Source organism: Pocillopora damicornis, chromosome 3 (assembly GCF_964200805.1).
Source record: "Pocillopora damicornis chromosome 3, jaPocDami1.2, whole genome shotgun sequence".
NCBI lineage: Eukaryota > Metazoa > Cnidaria > Anthozoa > Scleractinia > Pocilloporidae > Pocillopora > Pocillopora damicornis.
In genome coordinates this window covers 29,100,822-29,116,595 of record NC_142672.1, presented here as the reverse complement: position 1 = coordinate 29,116,595, position 15,774 = coordinate 29,100,822, and the positions used below count along the sequence as shown (strand labels likewise).

General features: G+C 38.7%; 1 protein-coding gene across 1 annotated transcript; it reads right to left on the bottom strand.

Annotated features, from left to right (window-relative positions):
• Nucleotides 1-3,156: 3,156 nt before the first annotated feature.
• Nucleotides 3,157-14,668, bottom strand: LOC113667905 (uncharacterized). The gene is made up of 11 exons (XM_089199172.1): nucleotides 14,408-14,668; nucleotides 13,916-14,005; nucleotides 12,387-12,650; nucleotides 9,402-11,908; nucleotides 8,661-8,934; nucleotides 8,208-8,386; nucleotides 7,308-7,953; nucleotides 6,821-6,997; nucleotides 6,288-6,356; nucleotides 4,916-5,154; nucleotides 3,157-4,569 (listed from the first exon to the last, which is right to left on the bottom strand). Exons 2-11 carry the CDS (start codon nucleotides 13,998-14,000, stop codon nucleotides 4,444-4,446), a joined length of 4,566 nt encoding a protein of 1,521 aa, XP_089055298.1. The 5' UTR covers nucleotides 14,001-14,005; nucleotides 14,408-14,668; the 3' UTR covers nucleotides 3,157-4,443.
• Between the last annotated feature and the right edge of the window lie 1,106 nt (nucleotides 14,669-15,774).

Genomic DNA, 15,774 nt, shown 5'->3' with positions numbered 1-15,774 from the left:
AAGAGCAAGCAAAAATGTAGGAACTCATTGCCCAAGTAATTTTGAAGTCGACTTTAAAAGTACGAAATAGTAGTGTTTCCCAGTGTTCATCGGTTTAGTTCCTTGGGATCTGATATTATACATTCCTTGATTTGTTGTGATTCTCGGGGTGTGATGGCACACGTTTTATCGCATGCCTAGGTTTATGAGTATGTATTATATTTACGTCAGCGAATTAAAAGTTGATGGTGAAAGGTCAAGTGTGAGATAAAGTTTTATACCCTAAAATATTTGATAAGAATTGCAGAAATTAATATCCTTAAGCAAACAAAAAGGTGACAGTTGTTACATTCCTATCCTGGAAGATTCTAAGAGTTCACTTCTATCCCTCTATTCACAATCAAATCAGTCGATTGTATGTGAACACCCGGCGAAGGTTTACAAAAATTAGACCAGACCGCAAAAGAGAGGTTAACCCTTGAAAGAAATGAATTGCTTTCGTTCAAAGTTTCCATGCAGTGGCGCATACCTAAGTCACGGCTGACCGAGGGCTCATTAAGTCAATAAATAAATAGATGTTCTAATATCTCGATAACGTAACTTTCTGAGGAAGGGCCGCTCGAAACATCAGCTTTGAAACTCCTTACGGTGGCCAATTTCCATTACCAACTACACTGATGAAACCAAATTATCTTGTTATACTCCTCCACCAACACAGCGCCACAGTTTCTTTAGAAACTTACTTTGTTTATTCATTCATTATTGCTCTTCGACCATGTCGGCCAAGCCTCTGTGAAATATGTTATTGGCCTCTGGTTTTAACCCTTCCTTTAAAGCAGTTTTACCGAATCTAAATGCGTTAAGTTTACAAATGCCAGAGCGCAACCCGCACATTTTTCACCTTTATGTACCTAAAACATTCTTAAATATATTTGCGGTGAGAGTAGGAAAGAGAGAGCTCATGACGTCACTGTCGAGGCACGGGACTCCAAAATTTTGCCACAACTTTTCATGTTTTATTTTGGTATCCATTCTAATCTTCTACATATTTTCATCGTTGTGTACTTAGACATCTTGAAATATATATACAGTGAGACTGAGTAGAAAAAAATGCGCGCAAGCGGAAGCTCATGACGTCATAGTCGGGGCACGGGGCTCAAAACTTCTTGGCGTTTGGTATCCAATTTAATTCTCTGCGTCTTCTTTCATTTATAAGTCATTAATTTTGTTCTTTGCGGAAGCTCTTTACTAAATAAACGGGCGCTTAAAAGCGCTTAAGTTCTATGTAATATTTTGATTTTTTTTTATTTTCGGTTTGTTTGTTGTTGTTTTTTTTTTTGCCTTTTTTTCCTTTAGAATTTGCCGTGGATTGGGCCAATATCAACAACAATACATAAAAATACACACTCATCATGACGTAACAGATGTAAGTACCGCAGTAATTTTCAATGTCAACTGAGGACTTTTTCTTAAGCCATTTGTGATTGATTAGCAAGACTTCAGTTAAATCTTTTTTTTCACCATGACAAAAACAGGGGCTTTGTTTACAAAGTGCTTTGTTTGGCTTGGAAGAATCCATAGAAAGAATCGAAAAGATCCAAAACATTTCTTAAATCTATTAACGATTTTTTCTTTGTTCAGACCTCAAAAGCAACAACAAAGGAAATCGAAGTCATGACGGATGTTTGGAAATATTATGTCCTTAACAAAACTTTTACCACTTTTCTTTTGTTTTGATTGAGAGGAGCTCGATCAGTTGACACATTGATTAAATATCTGCTTGTCTAGAATGCGCGGAATGTACCACCCACCCTTGTAGATTTATTAACTTGTTTGTTTTTTTTTTATTGTGGAATCCTTCAATTTTTCACTATGTCAGACTGATGTCGGTAATTCTTTGAAAACACTTCAATTTGGCTAACATCTGCTTCCACAAAGGCCGCAGAAAACAACAACGTCACCGCCTACCAAAATTGCGGTGGTTGAACGTGCAGGAGTTTAAACAACATCCTTAAACACAAGCATCAAATGATGTTATATCTCTCGAAACATGATTTCACACACGTCCATATTTTGTGCGTGTGTATGTCTTTTTTTTCGGTTTTGAAATTTGCTTTGTTCAACACAGAAAATCGAAAGCGAAGGCCGCTCGAATCCGATCAATATTTGCAGTGTTCTGAATGTGGCGGTACATGTTCTAAACTGTTGCCATTTTGTTGATATGCGTTTGTAAAAGAAAAATTGTGTGCTATCAACTAAAGTAAAGGAAAACTGTCAGAAGCATAACAAGCTGGAGTTTTTTCTTAGCCCTTCAGAATTTCCTCTTTCTCTAAATGTCTTTGTGAAGACAGCTTAATCAGCAAATTAAGTTCTTATAAACTTCTTCTGTGATAAGCCTCACTGCTTGGAAACGTGGAAACTGGAAAGTTATATTTTGTCTTTTACACTGCAAAGGAAACTTGTATGTGTCATATTATTCTCTCTTCGAAGCTTCATTATTATGAATGACCGAAAACTTTTCCCAAGGCGCTTCGCAAACTGTTAGTGGCTGCGATAGACTGGTGACGAGCATCAAGCATGAGGGACCCTGGGAAGACGACAGAGGTGGTGCTTTCCTTAGACAGTTAGAGAGGTTATCAGAGACGTTACACATGAATTTTAGGCCAAACGGCATTCTGCAATTATTTAACTATCCTCCCCCTCGTCTCATGCGTTTATACCTTAAAAAAAGAACGTGTTTCCATTTATTGTTAAAAATTAACTTGTAATTTCTCTTCGTGTCTTATGTGGGGATCATAGGAAAAGGCAACGAAACTATAATTTACTTCTTTTCGGCGTTTGCAGTTGCTGTGCTCAACCTTTTGACTCTTAGGAGTGACTAGCACCTAATTTCTATGTACGATATCACGCCTGAATCAAACCTTATGGTCTTGAGAATAAAGAATAATGATCCCCAACTTAAGAAGCTCTTGTTTTTTTTTTAAATTATCCTTTTCAGCTTCTAAGGAAAAGTATAGAGCACAGTATGGAAAATATGTATAGGGTGTTAGGCTGTAAAGGGTTGATCTAGGTATTGCTCATTTTAGCGGGGAGACGCCTGCATTGATTAAATCGTGCGGTCTATTAACTCTTACGTCGATGCATACAATAATAGAGAAATTAAAAGGTACACCGAAGTTACAAGATTCATCTAATTTTATTGTTTAACATTGGAAAGTTTAAGGTACATCGATATTTTCTCTACAAAATTTGAAATTTCTATTTCTCTGACATTTCTGAAACTATGTATTAGATGAGAGCTTTCTCCATTGGTTCAGTTTAGCTCGGAAACAAGAAAAAAATTCCAAGTCATAATTTTGGTATTCCAGAGTGTACAAATGAACTTCTTTGATAAATTGCGGCAAACATCTCCTCACTGAATGAGCTCAAATAAATTAACTAAAATTAATAGTTTGTTAAAAAGAGGTGGCTAAGGTTTTTTTTATTTATTTATTCAATCAGTCTTTTGACCCTTTGTAAATCTGGCGTAATCAGGAAACAAATAAAAATTTCTGGGGATAAGAGTAGCTTTTCAGATAAAAGTATTTCTGGTAAATGCGAACTAACGGTTTCGTATTCTGGGAATTTGTTCAGCTCTTACGCTGTACCATATCAAACTTGTCTTCTCGAAACATCTTATATTATGTAAACAAATGTAAATGGCGCGCTTAAGTCGACAGCTCATCTGCGACTTGTTTCTCTCTCGTCTTGACAGTTTGCTGGATCAAAATGAAGGCATAATTGACGTATTAGACCCTTACTTTGTTGGTTTTCTGAGCTATCCTTTTCTTCTACGAAACCTTCGGTTTCTATCTAACAATTGGACCATGAACTTCGAGATTCCTACCGCGTGATAGCTGTGGATGAAATATCGTGCGTTGAAGTCGAGAGCAAATAATCTAATTTTTTTAGTATAAATCTACCAGTCGTTCAAAACTTATCAACAAGAAAGGCCACTGCTGTAAATGAATAATGATACAAATAGGTCACTTCTCGTGCAGATACATTTTCAGTTGCACCATACCCAATTTCTATCACGGAATTAATGACGAATAGTGTAGCTATAACCGTTCAGATTGCAGAATTATTGATTGAACGCGAATAGATCTATATCTTTCAACAAGGATGAAAATGCCTATCCATTTTAACAAAAGTATTCCCGAATTTAAGTACTAAGCGTGCGATGAACAGGACAAAACTTGGAGAGTCCGGAGAAAGTTGGAGATCGTTTCTCAAACCTTGTTAAACCACAAGCAGAGATGATTTTCAAAATCATTCTGAAGATTATTTATGAACGTTTTTAACAATTGAAAATGGAATTAAAGCCCGTGTAAAATAGGGAACGAAAGCGGGGCGGCTTTTTACTGCCCAGCTCTCCGTCAATATATTGTACAAAGTCATCAGATAATAACAAAAGCCTTGGGCTCATTTCTTCTTCTTATGACAGTAAATTTTGATGTTGGCTATTTCTGCAATGTCATAGAGCACTCTGTCGGCGTGGTAGTTTGCACGACCAAGTGTGATGTCTTTCATGAAGATCTGGTTAAACGCCTGCGAAAGGAGAAAAAAACAATCATGTAGATTAAAGGTTACAAAAGTTAACCTTGCAACCCTTTAGAGTGACTAACAACAAATATCTCTATTCGTTGTTACTACTGTGACTGACTCAAACATGAGAATACAGGAATATAGGACGAGCAAGCCTATATACATAATTTTTATGGTGGGGATGAAATTATGTGCTTTCTCGAGGTTACTTTAAAAAAAGGTAAATACAAGTCTCTAATGATATGACTGGATAGAGGCCCAAAAGACCGCTCAGAAGGTTGGAGACGAAAACCGTTCTCCATGGCAAACTACCATATAGCTCAAACGGGCTCTTAAGGCTGTCACATACCGCTTTGATTTGCCGCACTCTTTGCATGATCGTCACAGCTTTTCCAGCTGCCTTTGGAGGGAGAGATGAACTCTCGAACAGTCCATCAAATGCACGGAACAGATTTCCTAGAAATCGCTCCACACCCTCCCCTCCAAGCGAAGTTATTCTACTGTCCATGGCTTTAACCCAGGCCTTGACACTGATTGTTTCTTGATGCTTCAGTGCTTCATCGCATTTCTTTTCCCATTTCTGAACGCCTGAGACACAAGAGGAAACCGTTTCCCTTAATTTCAACTCGCTCCATGTGAACTTAAAAAAGCAGTGGTTTTTATATTTCAGGAAGGAAACATGGGCATGATCCATGCCCATGTTTCATTTGGGAACACGATCACTTAACCCGATCTTCGTATTTACTCCACCAAAAACTTCGGCGTTTAAATAATTTTCAGTGCTTCAAAAGCAAAAATTTATTCATAGGCGGAGTTAATTTTAAACTTCGTAACGATTACTGTAAATTATGTCTAAAAAAAATTAGGTAAAAGAGAAGCATGTCGTTAGTTACAATCACTCTATTTTACTATAAATTTCCATGGATAGGGTAGATCATCCACTTGCGATGTACCTGTTATTATTAGCATTTATTTTCGTTTGCGTTATAAGCCTCGAATAGACGTCGTATTCTTTCGATAAGAGCAGCTTCTTGGAAATGGAGAGCAGTGTTTATTGGAAATTTTTTTGTCTGTGTTTGCGACGTTTAACTGAGGGCAGTTTCTATTCGAGATAGACATTTAATTGCGTAAATCATTACAGTATGGGTTTTTGATAAATAATAGTAATTGAACTGAGTGGAGTGTATTTTGGTCTGAAATCGACGAGTGATTTCAAAATCGAACGAGCGTGCAGCGCCAGTTTGGTTAGAAATCACAAGTATAACTTCAGACCAAAATTGCTCAAAATGAAGTTAAATTACCACTTTGTTACAAACATCCAGGACTTTTTTTATTGAACCAATGCTGAGCTGGTTTGTAAACAACTGCAAAATTTGTCTTTCATTTTCCTGTAATTTGGATTGGTTACTTTAAACAAGCCTTGAAATATATTTGATATTGTGTTTAACAATGGTTTTTCATAGGCTGGGAAAAATTTGCGATTTAAAGCCAAAATTGTGCGATTCGCGAATAATTCGCAACAATGAGAGCCAAACAGATTGCAAGGATCCCCAGTGATTTCAAAATGATGTAAGAAGTTCATTAAAACTACCGATTACGCGGGTCACGAAACAAATTAAGCTGCACATGTAAGTTAGATTACACTTTTGCTCTGAATTTAAAGTCATTGGAAACGAACAATTGCATGGTAATAACTGAAATACTGAAGATACTTCTCTTACCATCGCTAACAAAGTTTAGACTCCTCTTGATTCTTTCCATTTGGTCTTCAGTACCAGAAACTTGCCTCGCTGTTGGAAAAAGGAAAAGATAGATAATCTACTTGTAATCTCGCCTTAAAAAGACTCGGCCTCCATCTTTCATTTACGGTTAAGATAATTCAAGGCCAACTACAAATCCGCACATGGTATAGAACGAATGAATCATTCAAATGCAGAGAGAGGCATTATGAGATAAAGCAGTATGGATTTCTAATTCGAGAGCAGTATGATAAAAGAAGAGTTCAAATTAAATGTTCTGCATAGAGATGGCGACGATTTTTGACAGAACAACAGCAGCAATGAGAGGAAACATTAAATTGATAGAGAAAGATGTCCATTCGTCTTGTCACGAGCATGGGACAAGGAAAAAATTTTGAGTCCCCATGAGAAATCGAACCTCAGACCTTCGGATTCCGCGCTCCGATGCGAGGTCTATTACAAAGTTCCTTTGACACGCGTCCTGCATACTGTAAAGTAGTTACGCCAAAACATACCAGAAATCTCGAGCTGTTTCGTGACCCTCTTCAGCTTTCGTGTGAAGTGATCTTTCTCCTTTGCGAAAAGGTATCGCTCGTACATGTAAGTGCCGTACATCTTCTTCACTGTCTTCATCATATCGCGACAAATATCCAGCAACTGATGGTAAATCTTGCATTTCCCGGTTTTTGTAGCTAAAAAAAATGGGCGAAGTGTTTCGTTTTGTTTGTTTTATTTTGTGTTCGCGGGCATTGTAAGTCAGTATTTATACTTTATAAGAATACTGTTAACAAATCTGGTTCCTCAGATGATCTGTTTTACCTTACAAGTGGCTTTCTCTCGGAAAAGCTTTACAACATCATGATCTTGAGCCATAAAAGGGAGATTATGTAAAAAGTTTTGAAAAATTCCTGGCTACAACATAACCTTGATCAAAAATAACAGCTAAAAAAGCAAACAAAACAACGACAGCAGCAATAATCAAGTGCTGTGATACAAAAATACCTGGTATCTTCCACTTTCTCTTCAGGTTTCCCATGCTGGGGTGACTTGGAGGTGCCCCCTTCTTCACTTCCTTCAAGGGATCATGCTGTTGAATAAGGTCCCAGAACGGCTCAATATTTTCACGTTCATCGGCTGTTTCGGCATCTCTTGTCCTCCTTACTAATCCACGACGTCTCAAGAAAGTTGTCAGTTTCCCTTCCCCTCGGACAGATTCAGGCAAAGAGTTTTTCTCCTCATTTATCAGGCTCCGCTTTTGCTTAGAACTTCCAATATCTGGAAACAAGTAGTTTGCCAGGAACCGTGCCATCCGGGGAACCAACTCTTTGTTGAGGCATGCGTGAAAGGGTAGCGTCTTGACCTCATCAGAGCCCATGACACTAGCATTCACACTCATATTAATGCAACTGGTTGCCAAGGAATCAACAGGGGCCTGGAAACAAATGCTTTGTATTTTGAGCACGTTTTCTAGACCAACGTGTTTAATAGATTTTGATGCCTCGATACCAATGGTGGAATCCCGATCGATTAACGAAAGTGCCTTGCCAGCCGCGTCCAAAACTGCTTTTGTTTTGCCTTTGGAAAATTCAGCGTCGAAAACACTTTGAGTTACGTTGTTCACTCGCCGTTTCTGGTCGAAGTAGATGTCCTAGGAGTGGAGGTAAACGAAAAAGGGAGTAAGTACTGTTGTTTCCTCTTGATAAAAGTGAAAATGCCAAAAATTAAATTCTTGTACGCAAAGTAATTAAAACGGTCAATCGAAGAGCAGAGTAAAAAGATTGGCAACATTTCATAAGGTTCGATGATTCATGAGCTGAATTGATCGCAAACAGAAAAGGAGACGGTTCAAACAAATATTTGAATCAAACATTGCATCTTAGGCTTCAAGTCATTTATACGTACTCTGGCATCCTCAAGGTTACCGCTAGCCACCCTTCTTATGTGATCACAGCCGTGGTTGCTTGCAACGCATACGGGGTCTCCTGTCTTGTAGCAACATTTATTCCAGGATGGACACTCAACACAGCTACCAAATACATCACGAGTGCAACATCTGTTCCAATCAGGGCAACCAATGCAGCCTGCATTTCGAAAAAAAAACATTGAAGAGAGGAAGAGGCACGAGTCTTCCGTTAGCAGGGTAGGAAACTCTTCCTCTAAATACAGACAAAGAGAAGTGAAAAAACTTTCGCTAATGCTTTTTCTATCCTTTGTGCATTGATTATGATCGGAGATTTTAAACATTTTCCCCTCCACAGAAAAGAAAAGAACAAACAAAAAACAAAAACATAATGAAACAAAAACAAGCCGAACAAAACACTTCAAGTTTGAAAGAAAGTTCGCCCTACGACTTACTCTTCGTGCACTGGTTCAATTTACAGCTGCTGTTGTATCGCTGCTCTGCCAGCCAAACTTCTCTGTTTCTCTCATTCAGAATATTCTCCTCTTCGTCCAGCTTTTGTCTATAGTATTCTTCGTTCTTTGTGGCCTTGCGGTAGTAGTTCTTAGCTTCTTTAAGGTTGTCTGTTGCTTGATGAATAAAGTTATCTGCTTCTGTGGCTGCTGCCTTGATCAACGTATCTACTGCACTGAGGACCTTGTCATGAATGCCAGGAAGACATCCATAAGCCTGAGATTAAAATATTCAAACAGTAAATACGTTTTACAAAAGAATAAAAAATTTCTGAGATCAATTTAGGGAGACTATTGTTTTCGCAAACTGAAAAAAGTCTATGAAACCAATGATCCCAGGTATGTTATTTCACTTGCCTATCGTTTGCAGTTCAAGTGATGAAAGGAAAAATTTATTGAAAACATCGTTAGATTTTATTCAAATGGGAAATGTGGAATAGAGAATGTTTTATAGCGTATCTAGGAGCCTTATATCTACCTTGTTCAACTAATTTACACTGCTCAAGGCATTGCTTATATTTTTTTCTCCATTTTTCCTTTCCTTGGCCAGTTTACTCTAATCCATGTCCAATAAAGATCGTCATCAAGCAGTTATTTTCCACGAATCTCTTTGCCATTTCAAATTTTGGAACTTATCTGATTTGATTTATTCATTGTATACCTATGGTCTAACTACCCTTTCACCTGAAATGAGGACGCCTCAGAATTTCCCAAAACTTCTGGAGATGAGACGTACAACCCAGTCGACGAAATGTCAAATAGATTTCCCTGAACAGGAAATTCTGTACCGGAGTCAGAAATCTTTATTTCTGTTGGAGATCCTGTACCAAGAACTCTGGCAAATCCAACAAGTTTAACCTTGACATCAAACGGAGCAATGCTGACATCTAATCTCGGGCCACTTTTAGATATTTCCTTGCTCTCTTGCACCACAATAAAGCCATCGGACAACACGAAAGGAGACTTAGTGTAAGAGGACGTCAGATGGATATGATCAGAGTTATTCATCTCAACCGCAGAGTCAAAATGCCGATCAAAGATATGAAGTTTTCCTCTCATGGTGAGATTGGTTTTGGTTTTCATAGCTGGGTCATAGATCACTTCCAAACCACCCACGAAGGGTGCATAGGCAAGTGGAAAGGGAAGAGTTGCGTTGATTCCCATAGCTTCTGCAACGTGATACATTGTGACCTCAGATAGCTTGGACTCTACTCGGCTATAGTCTGGTTGCATTGCTTGATAAGAGATTGAACAGGGTGCCGTTATTTCATGTCCACTGCCTGACTTTCCAAGAGTCATTCTTCCTGTTAGCGGAAGCTTTTGCAAGGGAACTGAATTCATTATTTCAGTGTTAAGGGATAGCTGATCGAATGTCAAGTATCCACCGTTGTGTGATCGGTAAATAGCATCCTCGCTCTTCATGGACAGCTCCACACTACCGTTGTCAAAGTTGATATTTCCAGCGAAGGAAAGTTGTTCTTTTGGAAATGTTAACTTAGACTGCACATTAAAGGACGAATCATCGTTGATAGTGAGTTGCAGCATGTTGTCTCGCAGTACAAGGCCATTACCTAAAACATAGTTGCGATTTACCATCCCAGCCAGATTGAATCCATCTCGTTTCACAAGACCTTGGATCCGGTACCATTGATCGCTTTCGAGCATGCTTTTTGCCGCCTTACACATCTTGTCATGGCGGCACTCCCCAGGCATTCGGAAGAGACCAACCATGGAAATTCCGCGTTCGAAAGAGAGTCCAGATAGTGTTGGATTCTCGAATAAAGAATCGTCATCATCTAAAGAGAGAACCAGAGACGTGTTGAAGCTGTTCCTTAGCAATTTTTTCAACTTATCCACATCATATCCTGTCAAAGCCTCGATTATAAACGGCATGGGTATCTTTGGAAATATAAAACCGACGGATGTCTTAAGTTTCCCTTTGTCTTCATAAACGACTGCTTCAGCTTCCGTAGCTTTGTCAACACCAGGGAAATTTCCAAGACCTGAAATGTGAATGTAACGATTCTTTTGCTTATCTGAGGTGGCCGATTTGATTCTTGGTTGGATAAAGTCGAAATCACTCATTTGACTGTTTTGAACGATGGCATCACTTTCAGCATCTGGTATAAACGAAAGTCCATACTGCTGAGCGAGTAACTTCACCGACATCTTTTCTGCCTTTCCTGTGATAAAAACAACTTTAGTCTCTTCCTCTGTTTTCAAGGTAATATTTGCCTTTGCCCCTCCCAGCTCCGATACCCCATGGCCCTCAAACGACCACGTGTTGAATTCATCTCCAACTCGATGGCGAAACGTCACATCTGTCTCAGATACGTTCAAAAGGCCGGGAATTACGGCGACAGTGTCAGATAACTTTGCATGTACAGTGAAGGTTTCTTGGTGAATATTGTAACTGAAGTGATCGATGTTCACAGAGGATAGATCTGGAAACCCATTAGGTAGGACCCTTATTCTCGAACTGGGTGACAATGCTTTCAAGGTCTGTTCCACGCTGACCTGTTCGTGGCGAGAAGTTATGAATTTCACCAAAGGAGGGTTAACAACTACTGCGACTTTGACCGGCTTCCTCTCTTCGCTCCCGAGGCGGAATGGAAGCAGGAGGGTCAATCCTTTAGAAATATGAGCTTGTAATTCATCTGCTAGGATTCCATCACCGAACGACTTTAGTGGAAGCTTGTCAACGTCTCCCGTTGAAGCAACAAAGCCAAAATTTGTGCGGCTCTTTCGGAAAACTCGCGTTTTTGCGATAAGGTGGTTTATGAACGGGATCTTGAATAGGTCATCACTGACGAGTTTTATGAGAGCTCGCGAAGGGAGATCGTGTTTGAACTCTAGCAAGACTGAAAACACACTTTTCTTTCCGGGCGTTTTATGTATGAACACTTTGCAATCGGTAGAATGGGTGTCAGAGAGAAGCGGGTCTCCAGAAATCATGAATACATAATCATCATTTCCTTTGAAAACTGAGTACATCTCAACGTCTGTTAGAAAGAGTTCCTTTAGAGTATCGACGTTCATTCCTGCATGTTCAACACTTTTCTTCTCTGAGAGCTCGGATGCAACATCGTACACGTTAAGTCTGTCTGCCGCTGCCACCATGGTGTGATGATCACCAATTTTGGACTCTTCGATCTTCACTTTTGCTGTCATGTTGCCTTGTTTCCATTTGCCTTTGGAAAAGATAAGAAAGTTTCGTTAATCAGAATCTACAATTTTGAAATGATGAATGAATGCGACTGGAAAATCGTGGAAAACGTAATGATGCGAATGAGCGTCAAGTAATTAAATTTCAATGAAAAATAGCTACAAAATAGGTATTGCTATAAAGATTGGACCACATTCGCGATTTTATGGCTATTTAAAAGACCCCAGTTCCACTATATCTTGAGGAAATAGTTTTTTTATGGTAAACAAGAGCAAGCTCAATACCAATCAAGGGTCACAACTGCCCACCGACTATTTCACGATATATTTGATCGTCGGACCAATGTTTTGGTAATTCTGAGGATCGCTTTCAATTTATTATTTAGGAATTTTTAGTCAACTTAACCACATAATGATGATTATATGTGCATTGTCGTATCTGATAAGTTAATCTGTTCAAATTATACATCATTCTTTTTTAACATAAAGTTTATGGGGACTTACCTTCCGCGTTGAACTGCCACTTCCCTTCTGGTCTATTCTTGTCATACTTGAATGTCATTTTCACGTCATTTAGAGTCATTCCTTGTCCAAGGAGGCTGACGGGATCCTCCAGGTCAGCAGTAACTGTAACTTTACCTTTGTTAGTGCTGTATTCAAACTTGTCTGTTTTCAGCTCTGATAAGGAAGGGAAGCCGTCTGGCATCGAAGGCATAGAGCCCAGTGGAACGATTTTTTGAAGAAGATGCTCGGCCGACGAGATGTCATCTGTTCACAAAAAAATCAATCGTCTTAAAAATAATGATAATAAGAAGAGTGACTTTGAATTGACGAATTAAAATTTTGGCTTTGAATTTTTGACTATGAAACTTAAATGGTCACGATTAATTAAATGAAATTGGCATCGGTCGTCTAACTGGGTCTATTTTGTTCGAGTTCTATGTTGTCTTGACTGAAAGAGCCGACTCGGTGTCATTTCTTGGACCTCTTAGCAAAGGATTCCGCCTGCAACGAAATCGAAAAAGGGACGGCCAAGACCAGTTTACTTTTTTATTAATTGAATTAAGTCAAATTAATCAACTTAAACTCAAGCAAGAATTTGTTTACGTTTTTGTGTTTTGCAACTTTCCTGTCCTTTGAAATCTGAAGATGAAAGCTCTTGAATTAGTCATAGACAATCCGGGGAAAGTTTCGCGAGCGAAAAACGTACAGTTAATAAACATAATTAGGGCAATTGTTTAAACAAGAAAGAACAAGAATAAAGCGCCTATTTATTTTTCCATTTATTCAGCAGTTTAACCGTTAAGTGAAGAGTTTGTTTTGAAATTGCCCACATTTCCTAAATTTTTCTCGCACAGGTACCATTCTCTACTTGCAAGGTGCTACATTCTTGTACTTGCTGAGGTTACATAAACTATTTGACGAGCCTTTTGAAAGGCGCCCGATAGCCAGCGTAATTCTATATTCTGATTCTTCTACTTTTAAATTAAACGTTCTCTTATCTTTATTATCGTGTAATCTCAATAATTCTGCTTAGCAGTAAGAAAAGTATATCCTTTAAAGAAATTTTGGCAATTATTATAGAACTCTTGAAATAAGTAACTCTGATTTCAATATCCAGGTAAATTGAGTGTATAATTAAGCCCCGATTATTTTAAACTAATAGCTAAGTTCCAGATTTGAAAACGGTGGCCTTAGATCAATCTTCTTAACCGTAAATTCTTAGAGAATAGATTTTGGCGCCGAAGCCCTCTCAGTCTAAGTAAATTTCCTTCAGATAATAAAGGAGATCCTATCAGAATATGTCGGAATTTGTTCGTATCACAGTGGGATTCCCAGAGTTGGCTCATATATTTATCCCTCTTAGACACATCTAAACAGCCACGTATGGAAATAAAATGCTAAGACAATCGAAGCTTAAACCAAGATGAAACATGAAATACAGTGAATGTGAATTAGTATAAACATCGCTATCATTCTCCTCTTTTCTCGCATAAATTTCCGATTTTCACATAATCCTATTGTTATTTTACCTTTGTCAAAGTCATCTTCAGCTTGGCAAACGAGAGATAAAGAGATAAGTCCAAGAATTACTCGAAGAGACGAAGACAACTTCATGTTACCTGCAATAGGAGTAATAGAACAAGCTATGAGTTACGAGTCGAAAGATCACTGAACATCTGACATTGGTGAGAAACGTGGTTTGCCAACCAAGGCGAAAATCACAAGTTAGCGTCAATCATAGAATCTTAATACCCTTAAAAGGAAAGAAGCCATAAAATACAAAACGATAAGAAACCTAAGTAAATTCCAATTAAGAAAGAACAAATATAGTAAATGCATTTGACGTGATGTTCAAATTCAAAGCGAAGATCGTCGTCCTAGTCTGAAATCCTGGCTGTAATCATAAATGCAATGGCAATGGCGTGAAATAATTCTAAAGAAGTGCTTCAATGAAACGAAAGACAGACTTCAAAGGAGATGCGTCGCGTTCAATTTAGGCTCTTATGGTGGAAATCACTTACCGACTAATTATTCTCGAGAACTCAGCGTATTTCAAATGTCTTCTGTCTCTGGTTCTAATTTCCTGGCGACATCGCCCGAGACCTTTTCTCGTTAATCACTGTAGGAATGCTATAATTCTAGAGAGGGAAAAAGAAAGTTTGCTTTCAGACAATCTTGCCACAAATATTGAATGTTCTGCTCCTTTTCCCGCTTTGCTGACTTCATGTTAAATTCATCACGAATACCGGTTGTCTTCACGGTGTCGCTTTCAAAGTTCTTTCATGCATATTGATACGTTTACTAACCTTGTCACATGGTGGCTTGAACTCCCGTTTCCTTGGCAACCCTGGACAGAGAAATTGTCTTACAAGTGTGTAACGTTCGTTAGTTTGAAATCGCATGATATTTAGCGCTCAAGGTACGTTCGCAGACAAAAGGGCTTCAAGCTACGACTACTTTTTCTGCCAATTAAGCTTTGCTCGATTTCAGTTGGATGATTTTCCTACCACAAGACGGTAGTTTAAAATCCTCTGTGATAATCTCCTATAGTTTCGCTCATTCACAATGTTTTTAATGGCCACAGCAGGAAGTGTGTTTCAATCTAGATGCGTGAATAGGCAGTCAAACCCGTTGCGAACGTTGTTTCATTATTGGTCAACACGGAGTTTGTATCGTTCAACCCTCATAATCTTGTAGCTTTTGTACGTTTCTAAGCCTTTGATTGCTCATAATTCAAAAGGAATTTAGAAGATTACATTGTGTTAGATTTCAGTTGAGCTATTTGTGACGAGTTGAACTTTTTAAAATGGGTCGTGACCACCCAGAAAATGCAAATCAAAACGACTTCCCAAGTGTCTTTCCTATTTTAACGAGTCCAACTGTCTAGCAATGCGCAAACAGAGGAAACAAAACGCCAGTCTCCAAACAATTGATCAGCTAAATCAAGCCACAAGCTTCTTGAACTATCGTGTATATCAGCCTTGAGAACCTTAGATGGTAGAACACAAACCTACCATGCCAACCAGAAATGCAACCACCTTAGTATGCGAAGTGACGGCGTTATGTTGCAGAGAAAGTTGTGTAGCCAGAGTGAGATGGTTTGGGGTTGACGCTAAATTGTCTTATCGTTGTTCTTGACTTGAATTCTTGGCTAACAATTGCGTCTCTTTGCTTGAGCCGGTCCAGTTGTTTGTTTGGTTACTACCAAGTTGTTAACACAGCAAGATGTCGGTGATATTATCATGATTAAAATGCGATAGCTTAACCCAGAACACAGCTCATGTTCTCAGTTGTTCATACAGGCTCACTAAGCAGGGCAAATAATGGTGAAAGAGTGCATTCGTTTCATTGACGTGAAAACAAACCAAAGTAATCACGACAGCCAATC

What these genes read in the sequence shown, in the direction of transcription:
- LOC113667905 (XM_089199172.1), bottom strand. Translation starts at nt 14,000, where the DNA reads ATGAAGTTGTCTTCGTCTCTTCGAGTAATTCTTGGACTTATCTCTTTA. An exon ending in GAGAAAGTGGAAGATACCAG is followed by an intron (nt 6,998 to 7,307) that starts GTATTTTTGTAT and finishes CATTTTTTTTAG; the next exon opens with CTACAAAAACCGGGAAATGC. An exon ending in TCTAAACTTTGTTAGCGATG is followed by an intron (nt 5,155 to 6,287) that starts GTAAGAGAAGTA and finishes CTTGTGTCTCAG; the next exon opens with GCGTTCAGAAATGGGAAAAG.